This window comes from Pristiophorus japonicus, chromosome 3, assembly GCF_044704955.1.
Source record: "Pristiophorus japonicus isolate sPriJap1 chromosome 3, sPriJap1.hap1, whole genome shotgun sequence".
Lineage (NCBI taxonomy): Eukaryota > Metazoa > Chordata > Chondrichthyes > Pristiophoridae > Pristiophorus > Pristiophorus japonicus.
In genome coordinates this window covers 105,766,214-105,787,012 of record NC_091979.1, presented here as the reverse complement: position 1 = coordinate 105,787,012, position 20,799 = coordinate 105,766,214, and the positions used below count along the sequence as shown (strand labels likewise).

The 20,799-nt window shown below is 43.9% G+C and overlaps 1 protein-coding gene across 4 annotated transcripts in view; it reads left to right on the top strand.

Annotated features, from left to right (window-relative positions):
- mylka (myosin, light chain kinase a) overlaps positions 1-20,799 on the top strand; it is a 579,206-nt gene that overhangs the window by 202,797 nt on the left and 355,610 nt on the right. For all 4 annotated transcript variants that reach the window (XM_070875645.1, XM_070875646.1, XM_070875644.1 and 1 more), the window contains one exon: positions 473-652. In XM_070875645.1, coding sequence (XP_070731746.1) covers positions 488-652 — 165 coding nt within the window. In that variant the 5' untranslated portion in view covers positions 473-487. The remainder of the gene's footprint in view (positions 1-472; positions 653-20,799) is intronic.

The following is a 20,799-nucleotide window of genomic DNA, read 5'->3' as shown; positions in this document are numbered from 1 at the left end:
GAGGCCAATTCACTAAATATATTCAAAAAGGAGTTAGATGAGGTCCTTACTACTAGGGGGATCAAGGGGTATGGCGAGAAAGCAGGAATGGGGTACTGAAGTTGAATGTTCAGCCATGAACTCATTGAATGGCGGTGCAGGCTAGAAGGGCCGAATGGCCTACTCCTGCACCTATTTTCTATGTTTCTATGTCTTGGTGATGGAAAGAATATATGCTCAGAAGCTAGCTCAGGGTAAAATAGGACAGAGAAGTGTTGGTGGAGAAGAAATATACTAACAAGTAGGGATAAGTATTTAGAATTTTGCTGTTGTAACTTTTTTGTGGCATACCTGAAGTCAGTGTCTGATTAGCTGATTCCTCAATGCTCATCATTTATCTGGTAATCTGACAGTTTGCTGCGATGTCTTCTTATATATTTTTCAGATTGTTTTTATGTTAAATATTAACTAAATGTTTCCTTCTCATCATCAGATTCAATAATTAACCATGGGAGATGTTAAGATTGCTCAAACTACCACTCGTATTTCCAAAACCACACTAACTTTGGAAAAATGTCAAACTGGCACTTACCCTCCTGAAGCACCAGTGTTCACACTGCCTCCAAGAAATGTTCGGATTCCCATTGGTGGAACAGCCAGGTTTGATGGAAAGGTAAGAATGCTGCATAAAAGCTAGTATGAGATATTATCACTTTGTTGCTCACTATTGAATGTCCGAATAAAAATCTTTGAGGTGAATGTAGGTATATAGGCCCCAAGTTTCCACACGCAGCAAAACAGGCGCCCCTCCGAGCTGGGCGCCCGTTTTTCGCGCCGAAAACGGCGCCTGAAAAAAAACGCGGTATTCTCGAGCGCCTTGCAGCTCGATGTCTGCTTGGCGCGGCGCACAGGGGGCGGAGCCTACCACTCGCGCCGATTTTGTAATTGGAGGGGGCGGGTACAATTTAAATGAGGTTTTTTGGTGCCGGCAACCCTGCGCGTTGGAGCGTTCGCGCACGCGCAGTCTGAAGTAAACATTGGCACTCGGCCATTTTAAAAAGTGCTGCAGAAAAAGTAACATTTGTTCTTTGAACCCTTGCAAAGGCTTGCATTTTAATTTTCTTGATATTTCTGTGTGTGAGGGAGTGCATTCTGTCATTAAAGATAGACTGTGATAAACGGGACACATGCACTTGTTTGAGACTATTCAAATTCTTTGTAGCTGTTCAATTTTTAACATTTTTTAATAAAGCCACATTGCCTTTTCATGATCAGCACTGAGGCTTCTTGCAGCTTTCTCTCCCTGCCGTTGGTCGGGCCCGACTGCAAACGGCTGCCTCAAGTACTGAGGCTTCTTGCAGCTTTCTCTCCCTGCCGTCGGTCGGTCCTGACGGCAAACCGCTGCCTGAAAGGCCTGCCTGAAGCACTTTCACACAGGTAGGAACATGGTTTATTTAATCTTTTCTTTGCTTATAAATTTTTATTCAGGTTGGATTTATTTGTTTAATATTTGTATAAGTATAACTAAGGATTTATTGTAGAATTTAATGACTTCCCTTCCCACCCCCTCCACCCCACCTCGTTCCCGACGCCTAATTTGTAACCTGTGCCTGATTTTTTAATGTGAAGACAAGGTTTTTTCAAGCCTACAAAAATCTTCACTTGCTCCATTCTAAGTTAGTTTGGAGTATGTTGTCACTGTGGAAACTTTCAAATCAGGCGTCAGTGGCCAGACACGCCCCCTTTTGAAAAAAAAATTCTGTTCAAAAGTGAAACTGTTCTACCTGACTAGAACTGCAGAAAACTTAACTGTGGAGAATTCCGATTTCTAAGTTACTCCGTTCTCCACCAGTTGCTCCTAAAAATCAGGAGCAAATCATGTGGAAACTTGGGGCCATGAAAAGGAAAAGGGTGGCTGAAGTAAATGTTGGTCCCTTAGAAGACGAGACCGGGGAATTAGTAATGGGGAACATGGAGATGGCAGAAACTCTGAACAAATATTTTGTATCTGTCTTTACGGTAGAGGACACTAACAATATTCCAACAGTGGATAGCCAAGGGGCTATAGTGGGGGAGGAACTTAACACAATTACAATCACAAGGAGGTGGTACTCAGTAAGATAATGGGGCTAAAGGCAGATAAATCCCCTGGACCTGATGCCTTGCATCCTAGGGTCTTAAGAGAAGTAGCAGCAGGGATTGTGGATGCATTGGTTGTAATTTACCAAAATTCCCTGGATTCTGTGGAGGTCCCAGCAGATTGGAAAAATGCAAATGTAACACCCCTATTTAAAAAAGGAGGCAGACGAAAAGCAGGAAACTATAGACCAGTTAGCCTAACATCTGTGGTTGGGAAAATGTTGGAGTCCATTATTAAAGAAGCAGTAGCAGGACATACGGAAAAGCAAAATTCGGTCAGGCAGAGTTAGCATGGATTTATGAAGGGGAAGTCATGTTTGACAAATTTGCTGCAGTTCTTCGAGGATATAACGAACAGGGTGGATAAAGGGGAACCAGTGGATGTGGTGTATTTGGACTTCCAGAAGGCATTTGACAAGGTGCCACATAAAAGGTTACTGTACCAATATATTAGCATCGATAGAGGATTGGCTAACTAACAGAGAACAGAGAGTTGGATAAATGGTTCGTTCTCGGGTTGGCAACCAGTAACTAGTGGGGTGCCGCAGGGATCAGTGCTGGGACCCCAAATATTTACAATCTATATTAACGATTTGCAAGAAGGGACTGAGTATAATGTAGCCAAGTTTGCTGACGATACAAAGATGAGAGTCAAAGCAATGAATGAGGAGGACACAAAAAATCTGCAAAAGGACATAGACAGGCTAAGTGAGTGGGCAAAAATTTGGCAGAAGGAGTATAATGTTGGAAAGTGTGAGGTCATGCACTTTGGCAGAAAAAAAATCAAAGAGCAATTTATTATTTAAATGGAGAAAGATTGCAAAGTGCCGCAGTACAGCAGGGCCTGTGAGTACCTGTGCATGAAACGCAAAAGAGTAGTGTGCAGGTACAGCAAGTGATCAGGAAGGCCAATGGTATCTTGGCCTTTATTGCAAAGGGGATGGAGTATAAAAGCAGGGAAGTCTTGCTACAGCAATATAAGATATTGAAATACTGTGTGCAGTTTTGGTTTCTATATTTACGAAAGGATATACTTGCTTTGGAGGCAGTTCAGAGAAAGTTCTCTCGGTTGATTCCGGGGATGAGAGGGTTGACTTATGAGGAAAGGTTGAGTAGGCTGGGCCTCTACTCATTGGAATTCAGAAGAATGAGAGGTGATCTTATCGAAACGTATAAGATTATGAGGGGGCTTGACAAGGTGGATGCAGAAAGGATGTTTCCACTGATGGGGGAGACGAGAACTAGAGGGCATAATCTTAGAATAAGGGGCTGCCCATTTAAAACAGAGATGAGGAGAAATTTCTTCTCTCAGACGGTTGTAAATCTGTGGAATTCGCTGCCTCAGAGAGCTGTGGAAGCTGGGACATTGAATAAATTTAAGACAGAAATACACAGTTTCTTAAATGATAAGGAGATAAGGGGTTATGAGGAGTGGGCAGGGAAGTGGAGCTGAGCCCATGATCAGCTCAGCCATGACCGTATTGTATGGTAGAGTGGGCTCAAGGAGCCGTATAGCCTACTCCTGTTCCTATTTCTTATGTTCTTATGTATTTTCTTCTTGCATTTATATAATGCCTTTTACGACATCCCAAAGCACTTTACGGCCATTGTAGGAAACACAGAAGCCAATTTGTGCGCAGCAAGCTCCCACAAACAGCGATGTGATAGTTGTTGTGTATCTGTAAAGCATGCATTCGCATGTTCCGCATTCGCTATGGACATGGTCCCAAGTGGATCGCGGGCATGGTGATAGCTAAAGAAGGGAATAGGGTGTTTGTAGTCAAACTAGACAATGGACAAATTTGCAGAAAGCACCTGGACCAAATGAGGCTGCGGTTCACAGACTGCCCAGAACAACCCACAGCAGACACCACCTTTTTCGAGGCCACAACACACACCCAAAGGATCAACGACACCACACCGGACCAGGAAATCGAACCGATCACGCCCAACAGCCCAGCAAGGCCAGGCTCACCTAGCATCCCTGCAGGGCCAACAACACGCCAGCCCAGCGAGGGCACAGCCAACACACCAGAACAGACATGTGTACCGAGGCGGTCCACCAGGGAAAGAAAGGCTCCCGACCGCCTCACCTTGTAAATAGTTTTCACTTTGACTTTGTGGGGGGGGGAGTGATGTTGTGTATCTGTAAAGCATGCACTCCCATGTTCCGCCACCAGGGAGCTCATCCCCTGAAGTCCCAAGGGATCCCAGCATCCCTTGGGAGCACTGTATATAAGCCGGCCCCTTGGCCTGTTTCTCACTCTGGAGTGTCTTATTAAAGACTGAGGTCACTGTGACTTTAACCTCCCTGTGTGCAGCCTCATCTGTGTTAGGAACACAATAACTGGTGACGAGTATACGAATCCAACGCAAAGATGCAGCAAACTATGGACATCCTGGCGAAGTTCTCGGAGGATGAGGACTGGGAAGCCTATGTCGAATGGCTAGACCAGCACTTTGTAGCCAGCGAGCTGGACGGAGAAGGAAGAGCTGCAAAAAGGAGAGCGGTCCTCCTCACAGTCTGCGGGGCACTGACCGACAGCCTCATGAAGAATCTTTTGGCTCCGGTGAAACCCACAGATAAGTCGTATGAGGAGCTGTGTACACTGGTTCGGGAGCATCTTAACCCGAGGGAGGGCGTGCTGATGGCGAGGTATCGGTTCTACATGTGCCAGCGATCTGAAGGTCAGGAAGTGGCAAGCTATGTCACTGAGCTAAGGCGACTTGCAGGACAATGTGAGTTTGATGGCTACCTGGAGCAAATGCTCAGAGACTGTTTTGTACTGGGCATTGGCCACGAGACCATCCGACGAAAACTTTTGACTGTAGAGACACCGACCCTCAGTAAGGCCATTGCGATAGCACAGGTGTTTATGTCCACCAGTGATTACACCAAAAAAATCTCTCAGCACACAAGTGCTAGCAATGTTCATAAATTAACTGGAACTGTATTTGCGAGCAGAAATGCACAGGGCAGAACCCACAAGCCTGCAACTGCCAGCAGGCCTCAGGTGACCCAGATGACTCAGAGTCCCCAACAAAGGATGAATGCAAGGCAATTCACACCTTGTTGGCGTTGTGGAGGCTTCCATTCAGCCTATTCATGCCACTTCAAAGGGTATGTTTGCAAGAGCAGTGGAACAATGGGGCGCCTCCAACAAGCTTGCAAACGAGCTGCAAGCTCTGCAAAACCTGCTAACCACCACGTGGCAGAGGAAGATCGGTCCATGGTGGATCAAAGCAATTTCGAGACTCAGAGAGAGGAGGCAGATGCTGAAATACACAGGATGCACACATTTTCGACGAAATGTCCACCTATAATGCTAAACGTAACATTGAATGGCTTAGCCGTAGCCATGGAACTGGACACTGGTGCTAGCCAATCCATCATGAGTAAAAAGATGTTTGAGAGACTGTGGTGCAACAAGACATTCAGACCAGCCCTGAGCCCCATCCACACGAAACTGAGAATGTACACCAATGAGCTTATCACTGTCCTGGGCAGTGCCATGATCAAGGTCACCTACGAAGGCACGGTGCACGAACTGCCACTCTGGATTGTCCCGGGCGATGGCCCCACACTGCTTGGAAGGAGCTGGCTGGGCAAAATCCGCTGGAACTGGGATGACATCCGAGCGCTGTCACATGTCGATGAGGCCTCATGTACCCAGGTTCTTAACAAATTTCCTTCCCTTTTTGAGCCAGGCATTGGAAACTTTGATGGGGCGAAGGTGGGATCCACTTGGTCCCAGAGACATGAATCATTCACCACAAGGCACGAGCGGTATCTCACATGATGAGGGAGAGAGTGGAAATCGAGCTGGACAGGCTGCAATGCGAGGGCATCACCTCCCCAGTGGAATTCAGCGAGTGGGCCAGCCCGATTGTTCCAGTACTCAAAAGTGATGGCCCGGTCAGGATTTGAAGCGATTATAAAGTAACTATTAATCATTTCTCGCTACAGGACCAATACCCACTACCTAAGGCAGACGACCTATTTGCGATGCTGGCAGGAGGCAAGACGTTCACCAAGCTCGACCTGACTTTGGCTTACATGAAGCAGGAACTGGAGGAGTCTTCGAAGGGCCTCACCTGCATCAACATGCACAAGGGACTGTTCATCTATAATAGATGTCCGTTTGGAATTAGGTCAGCTGCAACGATCTTCCAGAGAAACATGGAGAGCCTAGTCAAGTCGGTACCACACACAGTGGTCTTTCAGGACAACATATTGGTCACGGGTCGGGACACCGCCGAGTACCTACAAAACCTGGAGCAAGTCCTGGTCGAAATGCGTCTTCATGGCAACAGAAGTGGAGTTTTTGGGGAGAAAGACCGCGGCGGATGGCAATTGGCCCACAAACGTCAAGACAGAGGCTATCAGGAACGCGCCCAGGCCACAGAACGTCACGCAGCTGCGGTCGTTCCTGGGACTCCTCAACTATTTTGGTAATTTCCTCCTGGGGTTAGGCACCCTTTTAGAGCCCCTACATGTGTTATTGCATAAAGGTGAGAACTGGGTATGGGGAATAAACCAAGTAATTGCTTTTGAGAAAGCCAGAAACATTTTATGCTTCAACAAGCTGCTTGTATTGTATAACCCGTGTAAAAGACTTGTGCTAGCATGTGACGCGTCGTCGTACGGAGTCGGGTGTGTATTACAACAAGCTAACGTTGCGGGGAAGTTGCAACCTGTCGCCTATGCTTCCAGGAGCTTGTCTAAGGCCGAGAGAGCCTACAGCATGATTGAGAAAGAGGCATTAGCGTGTGTGTTCGAGGTAAAGAAAAAGCATCAATACCTGTTTGGCCTCAAATTTGAGCTGGAAACCGATCACAAGCCCCTCACATCCCTGTTCGCTGAAAACAAGGTGATAAATACTAATGCCTCAGCCCGCATACAAAGGTGGGCACTTGCACTATCAGCGTATAACTATACCATCCGCCAAAGGCCAGGCACCGAGAACTGTGCGGATGCTCTCAGTCGACTACCATTGCCCACCCCGGGGGTGGAAATGGCGCAGTCTGCAAACTTGTTGATGGTGGCGCAGCCCGCAGACTTGTTGATGGTCATGGAAGTGTTTGAAAATGATAAATCACCTGTCACGGCCGGCCAGATTAGGACTTGGACCAGTCAAGATCCTCTACTGTCCCTAGTAAAAAACTGTGTAGTGCATGGGAGCTGGGCCAGCATCCCCATTGAAATGCAAGAGCCAATCAAGCCGTTCCAGCGGCGAAAGGATGAGCTGTCCATTCAGGCAGACTGCCTGTTGTGGGGTAACCGCGTAGTGCTACCAAAAAAGGGCAGGGAGACGTTCATCTCGGATCTCCACAGCACACACCCGGGTATAGTAATGATGAAAGCGATACCCCGATCCCACGTGTGGTGGCCCGGCATCGACTCTGACTTAGAGCCTTGTGTACGGCAATGCAGCGTATGTGCTCAGTTGAGCAATGCGCCCAGAGAGGCACCACTAAGTTTGTGGTCCTGGCCCTCCAGACCATGGTCGAGGATCCATGTCGACTATGCAGGCCCGTTTCTTGATAAAATGTTCCTGGTGGTGGATGCTTTTTCAAAATGGATTGAATGTGAAATAATGTCGGGAAGCACCGCCACCGCCACCATTGAAAGCCTGAGGGCCATGTTTGCCACCCACGGCCTGCCTGACATATTGGTCAGTGACAACGGGCCATGTTTTACCAGTGCCGAATTTAAAGAATTCATGACCGGCAATGGAATCAAACATGTCACCTCGGTCCCGTTTAAATCAGCCTCCAATGGGCAGGCAGAGCGGGCAGTACAAACCATCAAATAGAGCCTTATATGAGTCACAGAAGGCTCACTCCAAACCCGCCTGTCCCGAGTACTGCTCATCTACCGCATGGGACCCCTCTCGCTCACAGGGTTGCCCCCGGCTGAGCTACTCATGAAAAGGACACTTAAAACCAGACTCTCTGTTGGTTCACCCCAACCTGCATGATCAGGTCGAGAGCAGGCGGCAGCAACAAAATGTAAACGATGGTCGCGCCATTTGTCATGGGAAATTGATCTGAATGACCCTGTGAATGTGCTAAACTATGGACATGGTCCCACGTGGATCGCGGGCACGGTGATAGCTAAAGAAGGGAATAGGGTGTTTGTAGTCAAACTCGACAATGGACAAATTTGCAGAAAGCACCTGGACCAAATGAGGCTGCGGTTCACAGACTGCCCAGAACAACCCACAGCAGACACCACCTTTTTCGAGCCCACAACACACACCCAAAGGATCGACGACACCACGCCGGACCAGGAAATCGAATCGATCACGCCCAACAGCCCGGCAAGGCCAGGCTCCCCTAGCAGCCCCGCAGGGCCAACAACACGCCAGCCCAGCGAGGGCACAGCCAACACACCAGAACAGACATGTGTACCGAGGTGGTCCACCAGGGAAAGAAAGGCTCCCGACCGCCTCACCTTGTAATTAGTTTTCACTTTGACTTTGTGGGGGGTGAGTGATGTTGTGTATCTGTAAAGCATGCACTCCCATGTTCCGCCACCAGGGAGCTCATCCCCTGAAGTCCCAAGGGATACCAGCATCCCTTGGGAGCACTGTATATAAGGCCTGTTCCTCACTCTGGAGTGTCTTATTAAAGACTGAGGTCACTGTTACTTTAACCTCCCTGTGTGCAGTCTCATCTGTGTTAGGAACACAATAATAGTGACCAGTTCAGCTGTTTTCGTGATATTGGTTGAGGGATAAACATTGGCCAGGACACCGGGGAGAACTCCCCTGCTCTTCTTTGAAATAGTGCCATGGGATATTTTACATCCAGCAGAGGAAAGATCTCGGTTTAACATCTCAGCTGAAAGCGGCACCTCCGAGATCTTGAACCCACAGCCTTTTGACTCAGAAGTGAGAATGCTGCCAACTAAGCCATGGCTGACACCATGCAAGAAGATGAGTTTCACTCAAATGTTGAAAATCAACTTATCGCTACTTTCTTGTGAAAGTTAGTTCTTGCATAGAAAATTTAAAAAATGGCACAAATGACAACATCTGGTATCAGAAAGGTATTGCTGCTATTGATAAGGAAAACAGACAAACTATATTTTCATTTGTTTATATTTGATGTCAGCTGATCCATGGAGATGATTCCTTACCTCAAACTGACAGATAGTGAACTTAAAAAGGTTAACAATGTCTTTTAACAATATTTAGGAAACTGTATTGTAATGAAAAAGATAAATAAAATATGCACCATTCAAAGTCTTTTGGCATGCCTCGTGCAATGGCTGAGGGTGAGTACTGTGCTATTAAGGTGCCAATGAACTAATGAGATCTGTGTCATAAATGAGAGAAAGAAAAGGTAAATGCTTTTTAAAAGTCGAAAGAAACAAAAGGCCTGATTTTAATTCACTCTGCTTGGCAGGAATGGGGCGTTGTAGTCTGAAAATAACAGTGCTGTGCTTACTGCCCTATTCCTGCTCTAATTTCACCTGCCACCATTTTGCTCGCAGCCTTCATTAGGGCTGCCCAGGCACCCACCTGAAGCAGGCTAGAGCTTCATTGAAGTATTTAAATTGGGATCTATAGGACCACAATATTCACTGTGGGATTTTGAAAAATAATATAAATAATATAAAATAGCTAATTAAATTAAATTATAAAATAAGTACAGTTATAAAATACAGCAAATTGGACTAATATTGGGGAACATAACTATAAATGTGCATTTCATCAGAGTTCTCCTCAGCTCTACTTTGGCAGATAGAACAGACTCTTGGAATTTCGTGACAAATGGCACTACTAAGTTTCCTCATAGACCTTAATAACAGGACATTACTTTGAATAAATTTATTTAGGTATGGAGGTGGAATACCTAAGCCAAACAGACACCAGCAGTTCTTTAATCTCAACAATCTTGATTTGGCAAGAACTGAAGAGTTTGCAGTTGGAGCCGTTTTTTTATCTGCTTAATTCCTTTCAGGGTGGCTCAAAAACCCCAGATACACTCCAAAGTTACGGCAGCTGATCAAGGCAACCTCTGGGGAAATTCCTGGAGATCGTACATATAATACTAGATACGGGCTTATCTGTCACCATCATAGTTTGTATTGCTCTGAAATGTTGGCTTCTCCAAGAGTGGGCATGTAGGCACACAGCTTATCCAATTACATCATACATTTACATTAGTTAACAATGAGAACCATACAGTACCAGACATGAATTTCTAGATTGTATCTAGTGTACAGTATACCTCATTGCAATTTATATGTTTAGTCTGGAAAACTCAATGTGGTTTCAGCGAAAACTGCAGATAATTCTTTCATCAAAACAGGTTATAGCAAATGCATGTCCAGGTCTAGGATAATCAGTCCAAAGTTAAACAAGGCAAATTGCACAAAATTCAAAGAATACTGGCATGTTTCACATATAGAATACAGTACACAACTTCATAAAAGCGCTCCGGATTTTGCTGGGATGTTCTAAAGTAAGCAATTAAACAGGATTGACTGCATCATGAAATGCTGTAAGAGGACCAAAATTCTAATACAAGCAATTCACATTTTCAGTTATATGAAACTCCATAAAATTATACGCAGAATTTTGTTAGTGTTAAGCGTATAAAATATTTTCTGAGAGCAATGGCACAAATTGTGTTTGATTCACTGGTGCAAAGGGAATGTTAGTATTTTGTAAAAATAATATATTGTAGCTGTGAATTAAAGTAGTGGGTTAATGGCAAGTTTGCTATTCTCCCTATTTTGTAACTGGGCAGGAAAATTATGTACCGCCTGATGTGGCAGATTAAAATTCAACACTGCTTTGGTGGTTAAATGGCATGTCCCTCAATTGTGGTGATTTTGTGCTGTTATGCATCCAACCATCTTATGGCCTGGTGGTGTTGGGAGAGGGGAGGTGATTATGTTTTTGACTCCTTCTAGCTTTGGTGAAGTAACAGACAGGGTGGATGAGGGCAGTGAAGTTAATGTTGTGTATATGAACGTTCAAAAGGCATTTGATAAAGTACCACATACTAGGCTTGTTAGCAAAATTGAAGCCCATGGGATAAAAGGGGCAGTAGCAGCATGGATACAAATTGGCTAAGGGATAGAAAACAGAGTTATGGTAAATTGCTTTTCTCAGACTGGAGGGAGGTAGCCGCAAGGTTAAGTACTAGGGCCACTGCTGTATTTGATGCACATTAATAACTTGCACTTGGGGGTACAGGGCACAACTTCGAAATTTGCAGAGACACAAAACTTGGAAGTGTGGAAAATGCTAAGTGGCCCAGAAATCGCGGCCTTCCCAGGACCCGTGAAGGCATCGCAAAAGCTCCAGCTTGACAGATCCTCCGCATCTCAGCAGCGAAGACATTCACATGGGGAAGATTGAGGTATTTACCCATACCCAGCGAATGACTTGAAAACTCTTGCACCTGATAAAAACAGGCACATATCCTACTTTTACAGTAGTAAGAGTTTTAAAACACACAAAAACATCATAAAATAAAATTTTAAAAACACATTTTATTGTTAAAAACCCTGCCCACTACGATAAGTTTATTTTAAACCATAATTAAAAATGCTTCTTAAAAAATCCGAATTATTTTAAAGACATTTATTAACTTTAATTTCAATTAATTTTAATTATATGAGGTGTATTTTTCTTTATTATGGTGTTTAGTGTGTTTGCTTTTTTTCCTCATTGATAACAATGAGAACTTGTAGATATGGAGTTCTCATTGTTATTAATGGGAAAGCTGTGGAATACTGTACCTGATTGGTTGTGCTGTCACACGGTGACTGCACCTTCTGCATGGGAACTTGGAGGACGGGAGCACGCTGCGCAGTGCGGGAAGAGAAGGCCTCCCCACCGGAATCCCACGCTCCTCCGGGACCACCAGGTACTTTTGTAAAAATTCTCCGGTCAGAGGTGTTCGTCCAAAAGAAGCCTCCGACCGGAATTTCAGGGCCATAGACTTCAAGAAGACATAGACAGGCTGGTGGAATGAGCGAATACATGACAGATGAAATTCAACACAAAAAATTGTGAAATGATACATTTTGATAGGAAGAATGAGGAGAGACCATACAATTTTAAAGGGCGTGCGAGAGCAGAGAGACCTGGGGCTGCTTGTGCACAATCTTTGAAGGTGGCAGGACAGTTTAACAAAGCAGTTAATAAAACATATGGGATCCTGGGCTTTATAAATAGATGCACAGAGTACAAAAGCCAGGAAATTATGCTAAACCTATATAAAACACTATAAAGGGAATTGGATAAATACTTGAAGGATAAATAAATTGCAGGGATACAGGGATATGAGTAAAGAGTAGGGGAATGGAACTAACTGGATTTCTCTTCGAAAGAGCTTGCGTGACTTGATGGGTCAAATGGCCTCTTTCTGTGCTGTACTATTCTATGAGTCGCAATGCAGATTCCGCCCACTAAGGTGCACAATGGACATGATCTTTACTGCGCGGCAGATACAAGAGAAATGCAGGGAACAGCACCAACCCTTATACATGGCCTTCTTTGACCTCACAAAAGCCTTCGACACTGTCAACCGTGATGGATTATGGAGCGTCCTCCTCAGATTCGACTGCCCTCAAAGGTTTGTCACCATCCACCGCCTGTGGTGGATCCTGACCAATGGATCCACCATCGACCCATTCCATGTTCGGACCGGGGTCAAGCAAGGCTGTGTCACCATTCCAACATTCTTCTCGATCCTCCTTGCTGCAATGCTCCATCTCACCCTCAGCAAGCCCCCTGCTGGAGTGGAGCTAAATTATAGGACAAACGGGAATCTGTTCAACCTCCGCTGCCTCCAGGCCAGATCCAAGGTCGTCCCATCATCCATCATCAAATTACAGTATGCAGACGACGCTTGCGTCTGCGCACACCCGGAAGGCCGAATTCCAAGCCATTGTTAACACCTTTACTGAGGCATATGAGAGCATGGGCCTTACACTAAATATCCGTAGGACAAAGGTCCTCTACCAACCTGCCCCCACCAGACAGCACTACCCTCCAGTTATCAAAATCCACGACGAGACCTTGGACAATGTGGATCATTTTCCATACCTCGGGAAGCTATTGTCAGCAAGGGTAGACATCGACAATGAGGTCCAATACCGCCTCCAGTGTGCCACTGCAGCCTTCGGTTGCCTGAGGAAAAGAATGTTTGAAGACCAGGACCTCAAACCCGGCACCAAGCTGATGGTCTACAGAGCAGTAGTGATACCCACCCTCCTATATGGTTCAGAGACATGGACTATATACAACAGGCACCTCAAAACACTGGAGAAATACCACCAACGTTGCCTCCGAGAGATCCTGCAAATCCACTGGCAGGATAGGCGCACGAATGTCAGTGTTCTCGCTCAGACCAACATCCCCAGCATCGAAGCACTGACCACGCTCGATCAGTTCCGCTGGATGGGCCATATCATCCTTATGCCTGACACGAGGCTCCCAAAAAAGCGCTCTACTCAGAGCTCCGACACACCAAGCGAGCCCTACGTGGGCAGAGGAAATGCTTCAAGGTCATTCTCAAAGCCTCCCTGAAAAAGTGCAACATCCCTATCAACACCTGGGAATCCCTAGCCCAAGACCGTCCAAAATGGAGGAAAGCATCCGGGAAGGAGCTGAACACCTCGTGTCTCTTTGCTCAGAACAAGCTGAAGCCAAGCGCCGTCAGTGGAAGGAGTGCGTGGCAACCCAGGCACCCCACCCACCGTCTGCCCCACCTGTGACAGAGACTGTAGGGGTCCCATATTGGACTCTTCAGTCACCTGAGAACTCATTATTAGTGTGGGAGCAAGTCATCCTCGACTCCGAGGGACTGCCGAAGAAGAAGAAGTCTTCTACGGTCAGCTGGCAAGAAATACATCTGTGTTTTTTGGTAGTTTAATAGTTATTATGAACACTAGTGAGGCTACTTGTTTTCTGTGTAGAGCCATGACTAAAGAGGACTGCAAAAATACTTAGGTCTATTTGGTATAGAAATCTGTGTAGTGAGATACATAGAATATATATGACATTTCACCCCTCCACTTGAATAATGAGATAAGAGAGATTACAGAACTCATTGTATTCCCCTCCCACATGTATAATGCAATTTATTCAAACTGTAATCTTTGCTTACGCATGCAGAAGCATCAGAAGATAAAAACTCCTGCATCTATAGCTTATTCTACTACAGGTTTCAGATGTCCATTTGTTTTTACAACAGCTAGAAGTTGATGCCAAAAATCAGACGTTTCTTTTTCCTCAAAAAACAAAATTCACAATAAATGGATAACTACTCGCAAGCAGTGACACACTGTAGATTTACAGTAGTTACAGGCTTAACTATTACTCTTTGGAAGATAGAACAGTTGCATGCTAAACTGAAATGTAAACGTAACTGTACAAAATCCCCGAAAATTAATCTTAACATTGATGTTTGTTGCTGACTATCCAGGAAGTCTCTCTCTGGCATTGTTTTTGTCACATCAACCAACAGAGCACCAATCAATATTAAGAACATGTGAACATAAGAAATAGGAGCAGGAGAAGGCCATTTGGGCCCGCGGGCCTGCTCCGCCTTCAATAAGATCATGGCAGATCTGATCATGGACTCGGCTCCACTTCCCTACCCACTCCCCGTAACCCTTTATTCCCTTATCGGTCAAAATTCTGTCTATCTCCGCCTTAAATATATTCAATGACCCAGCCTCCATAGCTCTCTGGAGCAGTGAATTCCACAGATTTATAACCCTCTGAGAGAAGAAATTCCTCCTCATCTCAGTTTTAAATGGCGGCCCCTTAGGCTGTCCTTAATGCGAGGAGCACTTTCAACTCTACACCAAATTCAAGGGTTGATCCCGAGGATGATGTTGACGACGAAGAGGTACTCGGGTATTCTGCCATTACACATTTTGGCGCTGTCCCTGTCATAGCCCAGCATCAAGAAACGCCGTGCCGGAAACGGAACAGACCACACCTGCGGGTAAGGGGGTCAAGGAAGCAGAAGTCTGCAACTACGGTGGGCACGCACAGAGGTGGCAGCATCTACTGGGGCAGGGTTGGCGCACAGCGCTAATGAAGAGGATAGAATAATTGTTCTTTCGTTGATTTTGTTGATTGTTTGTAAAGTTTGCCATGGCTCTGATGTTTTGAAGATTTAAACATAAGTAAAGTCACATTAATCACAACTGTGCTGTACAAACGTTTTAATAAACATTTTAATTTTGGACTTTTCATTTTTTAATGCTGCACCAATAAATATTGCAAGATAACTGGACAGAAAATGTAAAAAGTGCATCACCCTTGCAACCTATTGGTTTAAATGATACAGGGGCAGGTGCCAGTACTAAGGTATTCATGGATCCTGCCTTGTTCTGGGTCACTGATGCATGCAACGGAGTACCATGGTGCATATATCAGTGACCCTCACCCAGTCTGGATCCATGAACAACTTTGTCTTATTGTCCACCTAAGAACTCCAACACAGCCAAACTCCAGTTAAACATTCAAGATTTGTGGTGGGAATATTTAATAAACATAAGGTTATGTCCATCTAAGCACTCCAACACTCCTTTAAAACATAAAAGATTGGTGGAGGGAATATTTAATAGCCATTATGTGATGTCCACCTAAGCACTCCCAACACTCCCTTGAAACATAAAAAAATTTCTCGTGGTAACATTTAATATAAATTATATATTTTCCACTTAGGCACTCCAACACTCCATAAAAACCTAAAATATTTGTGGTGGGATTATGTTTTTTTAATTTAAAGTTCCACCTTTACTAGAGATCACTGCTGCTTGCCTTTGAACCTGGAGTGTCTTGCACTGTCCTTTGTGCAGACCTTCGGCCTGGGCTAGCAGTGGGTCTCGTGGGAAGAGGACCTTCGGCCTGGGCTAGCAGGGGCTCCAGTCGACGTTGAGGAGAATGGGGAGAAGGCTGCACTGGATCGCAGAAGAAGAGGAGAATTTGTGCATTTTTGGAACTTTTTAATGTTTTCCTTGGACTTTTTGGATTATTTTGAGCCTTGAGGACATCTATGGAAAAAGGAAAGGATATTAAATTTATTTTTTTGCCATCATTTTTTTTTCATCACAGGATCATCAGTATAGGTGAGTTTTTATTTATTTTATATTTATACCTATTTATAGTTTAAATTTTGTCTTAAACTGTAAGGTAAGTTACATTGTAGACTAAATGAAAGTCTGTTTGGCCAGGCATAGCAGCGGGCCAACGCGGATTCTCTAGCTGCAGGCAAAGGTTTTTCTTATGGTCTTTCTAGGGTCAGTGCGCCGGTTTAAAACATTTTTTAGGTGGGGAAAGTTTGCCTTATGAGTAAAAATTGCGCGGAACCTTGTTTTACAGGTACACCAGTGCCAGAATGTATGGCGCCAAACATTCTGCCGCTGGTAGTAGATGCCGGCGCCCCAACACTGGGGAACGTTTGGAGTAAGCTTCGGCCCCAAAAAATTCACTGGGCGCCGAGAAAACCGCACCCAGTGACGGGCAAAGTTGGGCACTAAGTCCTTGAGTTTTAGTTTCCCCAATGAGTGGAAATATCCTCTCTGCATCCACCTTGTCTAGCCCCTGCATTATCTTATATGGTTCGATAAGGTCACCTCTTATTCTTCTGAACTCCAATGTGTACAGTCCCAACCTACTCAACCTATCTTCATAAGTCAACCCCCTCATCTCCGGAATCAACCTAATGAACCTTCTCTGAATAGCCTCCAATGCAAGTATATCCTTCCTCAAATACAGAGACCAAAACTGCAGTACTCTAGGTGTGGCCTCACCAATTCCCTGTACAGTTGTAGCAGGACTTCTCTGCTTTTATACTCTATCCCCCTTTCAATAAAGGCCAACATTCCTTTTGCCTTCCTGATTACTTGCTGTACCTGAATACTAACTTTTTGTGTTTCATGCACAAGGACCCCCGGGTCCCATTGTACTGAAACACTTTGCAATTTTTCTCCATTTAAATTTGCTTTTCTATTTTTCTGCCAAAGTGGATATCCTCACATTTTCCCACATTATACTCCATCTGCCAAATTTTTGACCACTCACTTAGTCTGTCTATATCCCTTTGCAGATTTTTTGTGGCCTCCTCATAATTTGCCTTCCCACCCATCTTTGTATCATCTGCAAACTTGGCCACATTGCACTCGGTCCCTTCATCCCAGTCATTAATATAAATTGTAAATAGTTGAGGCCCCAGCACCGATTCCTGTGGCACCCCACTAGTTACTGTTTGCCAACTGGAAAATGACCCATTAATCCCGACACTCTGTTTCTGTTAGTTAGCCAATCCTCTATCCATGCTAATATATTACCCCCAACCCCATGCACTTTTACCTTGTGCAGTAACCTTTTATGTGGTACCTTATCGAATGCCTTCTGGAAATCCAAATACACCACATCCACTGGTTCCCACTTATCCACCCTGCTCATTACATCCTCAAAGAACTCCAGCAAATTGTCAAACATGGTTTCCCTTTCATAAAACCACGCTGCCTCTGCTTGATTGAATTATGCTTTTCCAAATGTCCCGCTACTGCTTCCTTAATAATGGACTCCAGCATTTTCCCAATGACAGATGTTAGACTAATTGGTCTATAGTTTCCTGCTTTTTGTCTGTCTCCTTTTTAAATAGGGGTGTTATATTTGTGGTCTTCCAATCCGCTGGGACTGGCCCAGAATCCAGGGAATTTTGGTAGATTACAACCAAAGCATCCATTATCTCTGCAACCACTTCTTTTAAGACCCTAAGATGCAAGCCATCAGGTCCAGGGGACTTGTCCGCCTTTAGTCCCATTATTTTACCGAGTACTACTTCTTTAGTGATAGTGATTGTATTAAGTTCTTCCCTCCCTATAGCCCCTTAATTATCCACTATTGGGATGTTTTTAGTGTCTTCTACAGTGAAGACCGATACAAAATATTTAGTCAACGTCTCCTTAGAAAAATCTTGCAAATAGTATTTTTCAAGTCCATTGATGTGCAAGTATTCTTGTGAATATGTGGCCTGGCATCTATTTTGCCCCCTGATCATATGATATGTCAATATTTTGTTCCAAACAGCCCCAACCAAAATGTTCCAAACTTTAGGTATCTTCAAATAGTTGTGAAATTACCTAAATTGGTTCACTTTGATCCTAATTCCAATTTGATACTGATGCATAACATTGATTCTGCTTGTCCCAAAGGTGGAGAAATGCACAGAACTAATGAAAACAGGGAATTCAAAAATATTTTGTTGACAAAGCCAAAATAAGTAGGAATGGTTCCTCTTCTATCTCTTGGAAGGATCAGGGCATTGACATTACTGCTTCTAAATTCCAAAGGTCCTTTCATTAATGAATCACCCTTCATTGGTGTTGTTGGTTATGTTGGCTTTATTACCATTTACAGGTGGTATAAAAGTCACACTAGCCATTGTTTGAGCCTATAACTATTGCACCTCAAAAGCCAGTCTTATAGATGGATCTGCTGTTTGAATAAATCAGGGACACAAGATTATTGATGATGGTACCATATTATAACCGGTACATTTCACAGTCACTTGTAGGGTTATATTTTGAGCATTTCATGTCCACATGTGGAAGGGACTCTCTCAAGCGTAGCTTTCATATCTGAAGTTCAATGGCCCGATACAAGATTCTGTACAAATGTTGCCTGCCATTTGCTGCTCCTATTGGAGTGATTGGCATTTCTCTCTTTTTCTTTATATTATCTGACTGTCTTTTCATCACTTGTTCTCTAAGTTATTTTCCCATTCATGATAGCCTTGCCTAGGTGCTCTTCTTCCCTCTTAAGTATTGGAGAATTTAAAAAAATATTTATCTTTGTGAGCATCCAGCAATCTTTCACAGCCCACAACTCTTCTGTGTGCTCGTTTCTTGGTGTCCATAATTTTTATCTGTAAAAACCTACCCTATCGTCATTTCCAGCAGTTTTTTTATTCCACAAATTATGCTCCTATACTTCCAAAATTTGATCAACCTTTCAGCTGCTTTTCCTTGTAGTTTTTTTTTTATCTCTTCCGAACACATTTACTCTGTAACCTCACAAATAGCAAAATCTGCTCATTTGTTTGATTCTGTCGCTATTTATTTGTGTGCCCACTCTTCTTGATACATTCTACAACCTTGCGTTAGAGTGAAGCAGAGCAAAAGGAAATTCCCTCCAAACTTCAATTCCAGCTTCAACTGCTAGTTTAAATTGGAGACCGCTCACTGGGAAAGGCAAAAGGAGAAGAGATGTAAAATCAGCAGTCGGAGTCTGGATTGAAGTTTGTAGGAAGAATAATAATTTAAATATCCCCAAGGAGCGGAACAACAACTGACAGCAACAGCTAATAAAAATGAACTCCAGGACACAAGCATTCTCCAAAAGAAAAAAAATACTTTTGTTGCTTTAAATGTTGACTGAATTTTTGCCTATCTAAAATCCTATGTATACCTTTTATTTCATATAACTTTTTCCTATTTGCTCCCTTTTTCCTTTCATCCTTCTGACAGAGTCGGCATCGCTTGTTCACCTTGAGACAGTGTGCAAAAGAAATACTCCACTGCAGTGATCAATGTTATAGCAGTAATAAAACTTCTTTAGGATTGCTTTTCATTATGATTTTAAAAGTTGTACAATTGCAGACTTGCAAAAGTAAATAGGATGTGCGGTCTAATAATGGGCTTAATTAATATTTTGGTACATGAGCAGAATCTATTATTGTAAAAAATTGCAGATTTGTGCCAAATTTCAATGTTCTGTTTGGTTGTAACATTATTGCATATTCAGAAATAAGTGCTTCCATAATAAGTTTACAAAGGATGATTGGACCTGAGTGATTCGTAAATTATTGAATTGCTTAGAAGTTTTTTTGACCCAGAAGGTGGTGGGGGTCTGGAACTCACTGCTTGAAAGGGTGGTAGAGATAGAAACCCTTACCACATTTAAAAAGTACCTGGATATGCACTTGAAGTGCAGTAACCTACAAGGCTATGGACCAATAGCTGGAAAGTGGGATTAGGCTGAATAACTCTTTGTCGGCTGGCGCGGACACGATGGGCCGAAATGGCCTCCTTCCATGCTATAAATTTCTATCATTGTATGTATCTATAACCTGTGCGGGCTCCTACCGCAGCACCATCTATGTTATAATGGGGTCCGAGGCCCAAAACCCGCGGCTCCTCAGACCTCCCCATTTGAGCGCAAGCTGTTAACACAGTGCGGGTAAGGCGCCCAAAAGTAGGTGCGCCCAAATTTCTAGGCCCAAGAGTCTGGCTTCACTTCAACACAGATATATTTTGTATTATTTGGAAGACTCCAACACATGCCTGGTTGTTTTATTTAAAATGTGGCTTTTGAAGGCAGCCTTATACAAACACAGCCTTCAGAGGAAGATAGCTTAGCTTTTGTTCTAACGAAGAGTCATCGACCTGAAACGTTAACTATGTTTCTCTCTCCACAGATGCTGCCTGACCTGCTGAGTATTTCCAACATTTTCTGTTTGTATTTCAGATTCCAACATTTGCAGTATTTTGCTTTTGTATTAGCTTTTGTCGAGCCTTTATTATGAGTTAGAGGACAACTCCTTGGAGTTTAAACTATTATAAAATTGTAAAGTGAAATATTTATAAAGTGACTATAAGACTTAATAATGACCATTAATCACAGA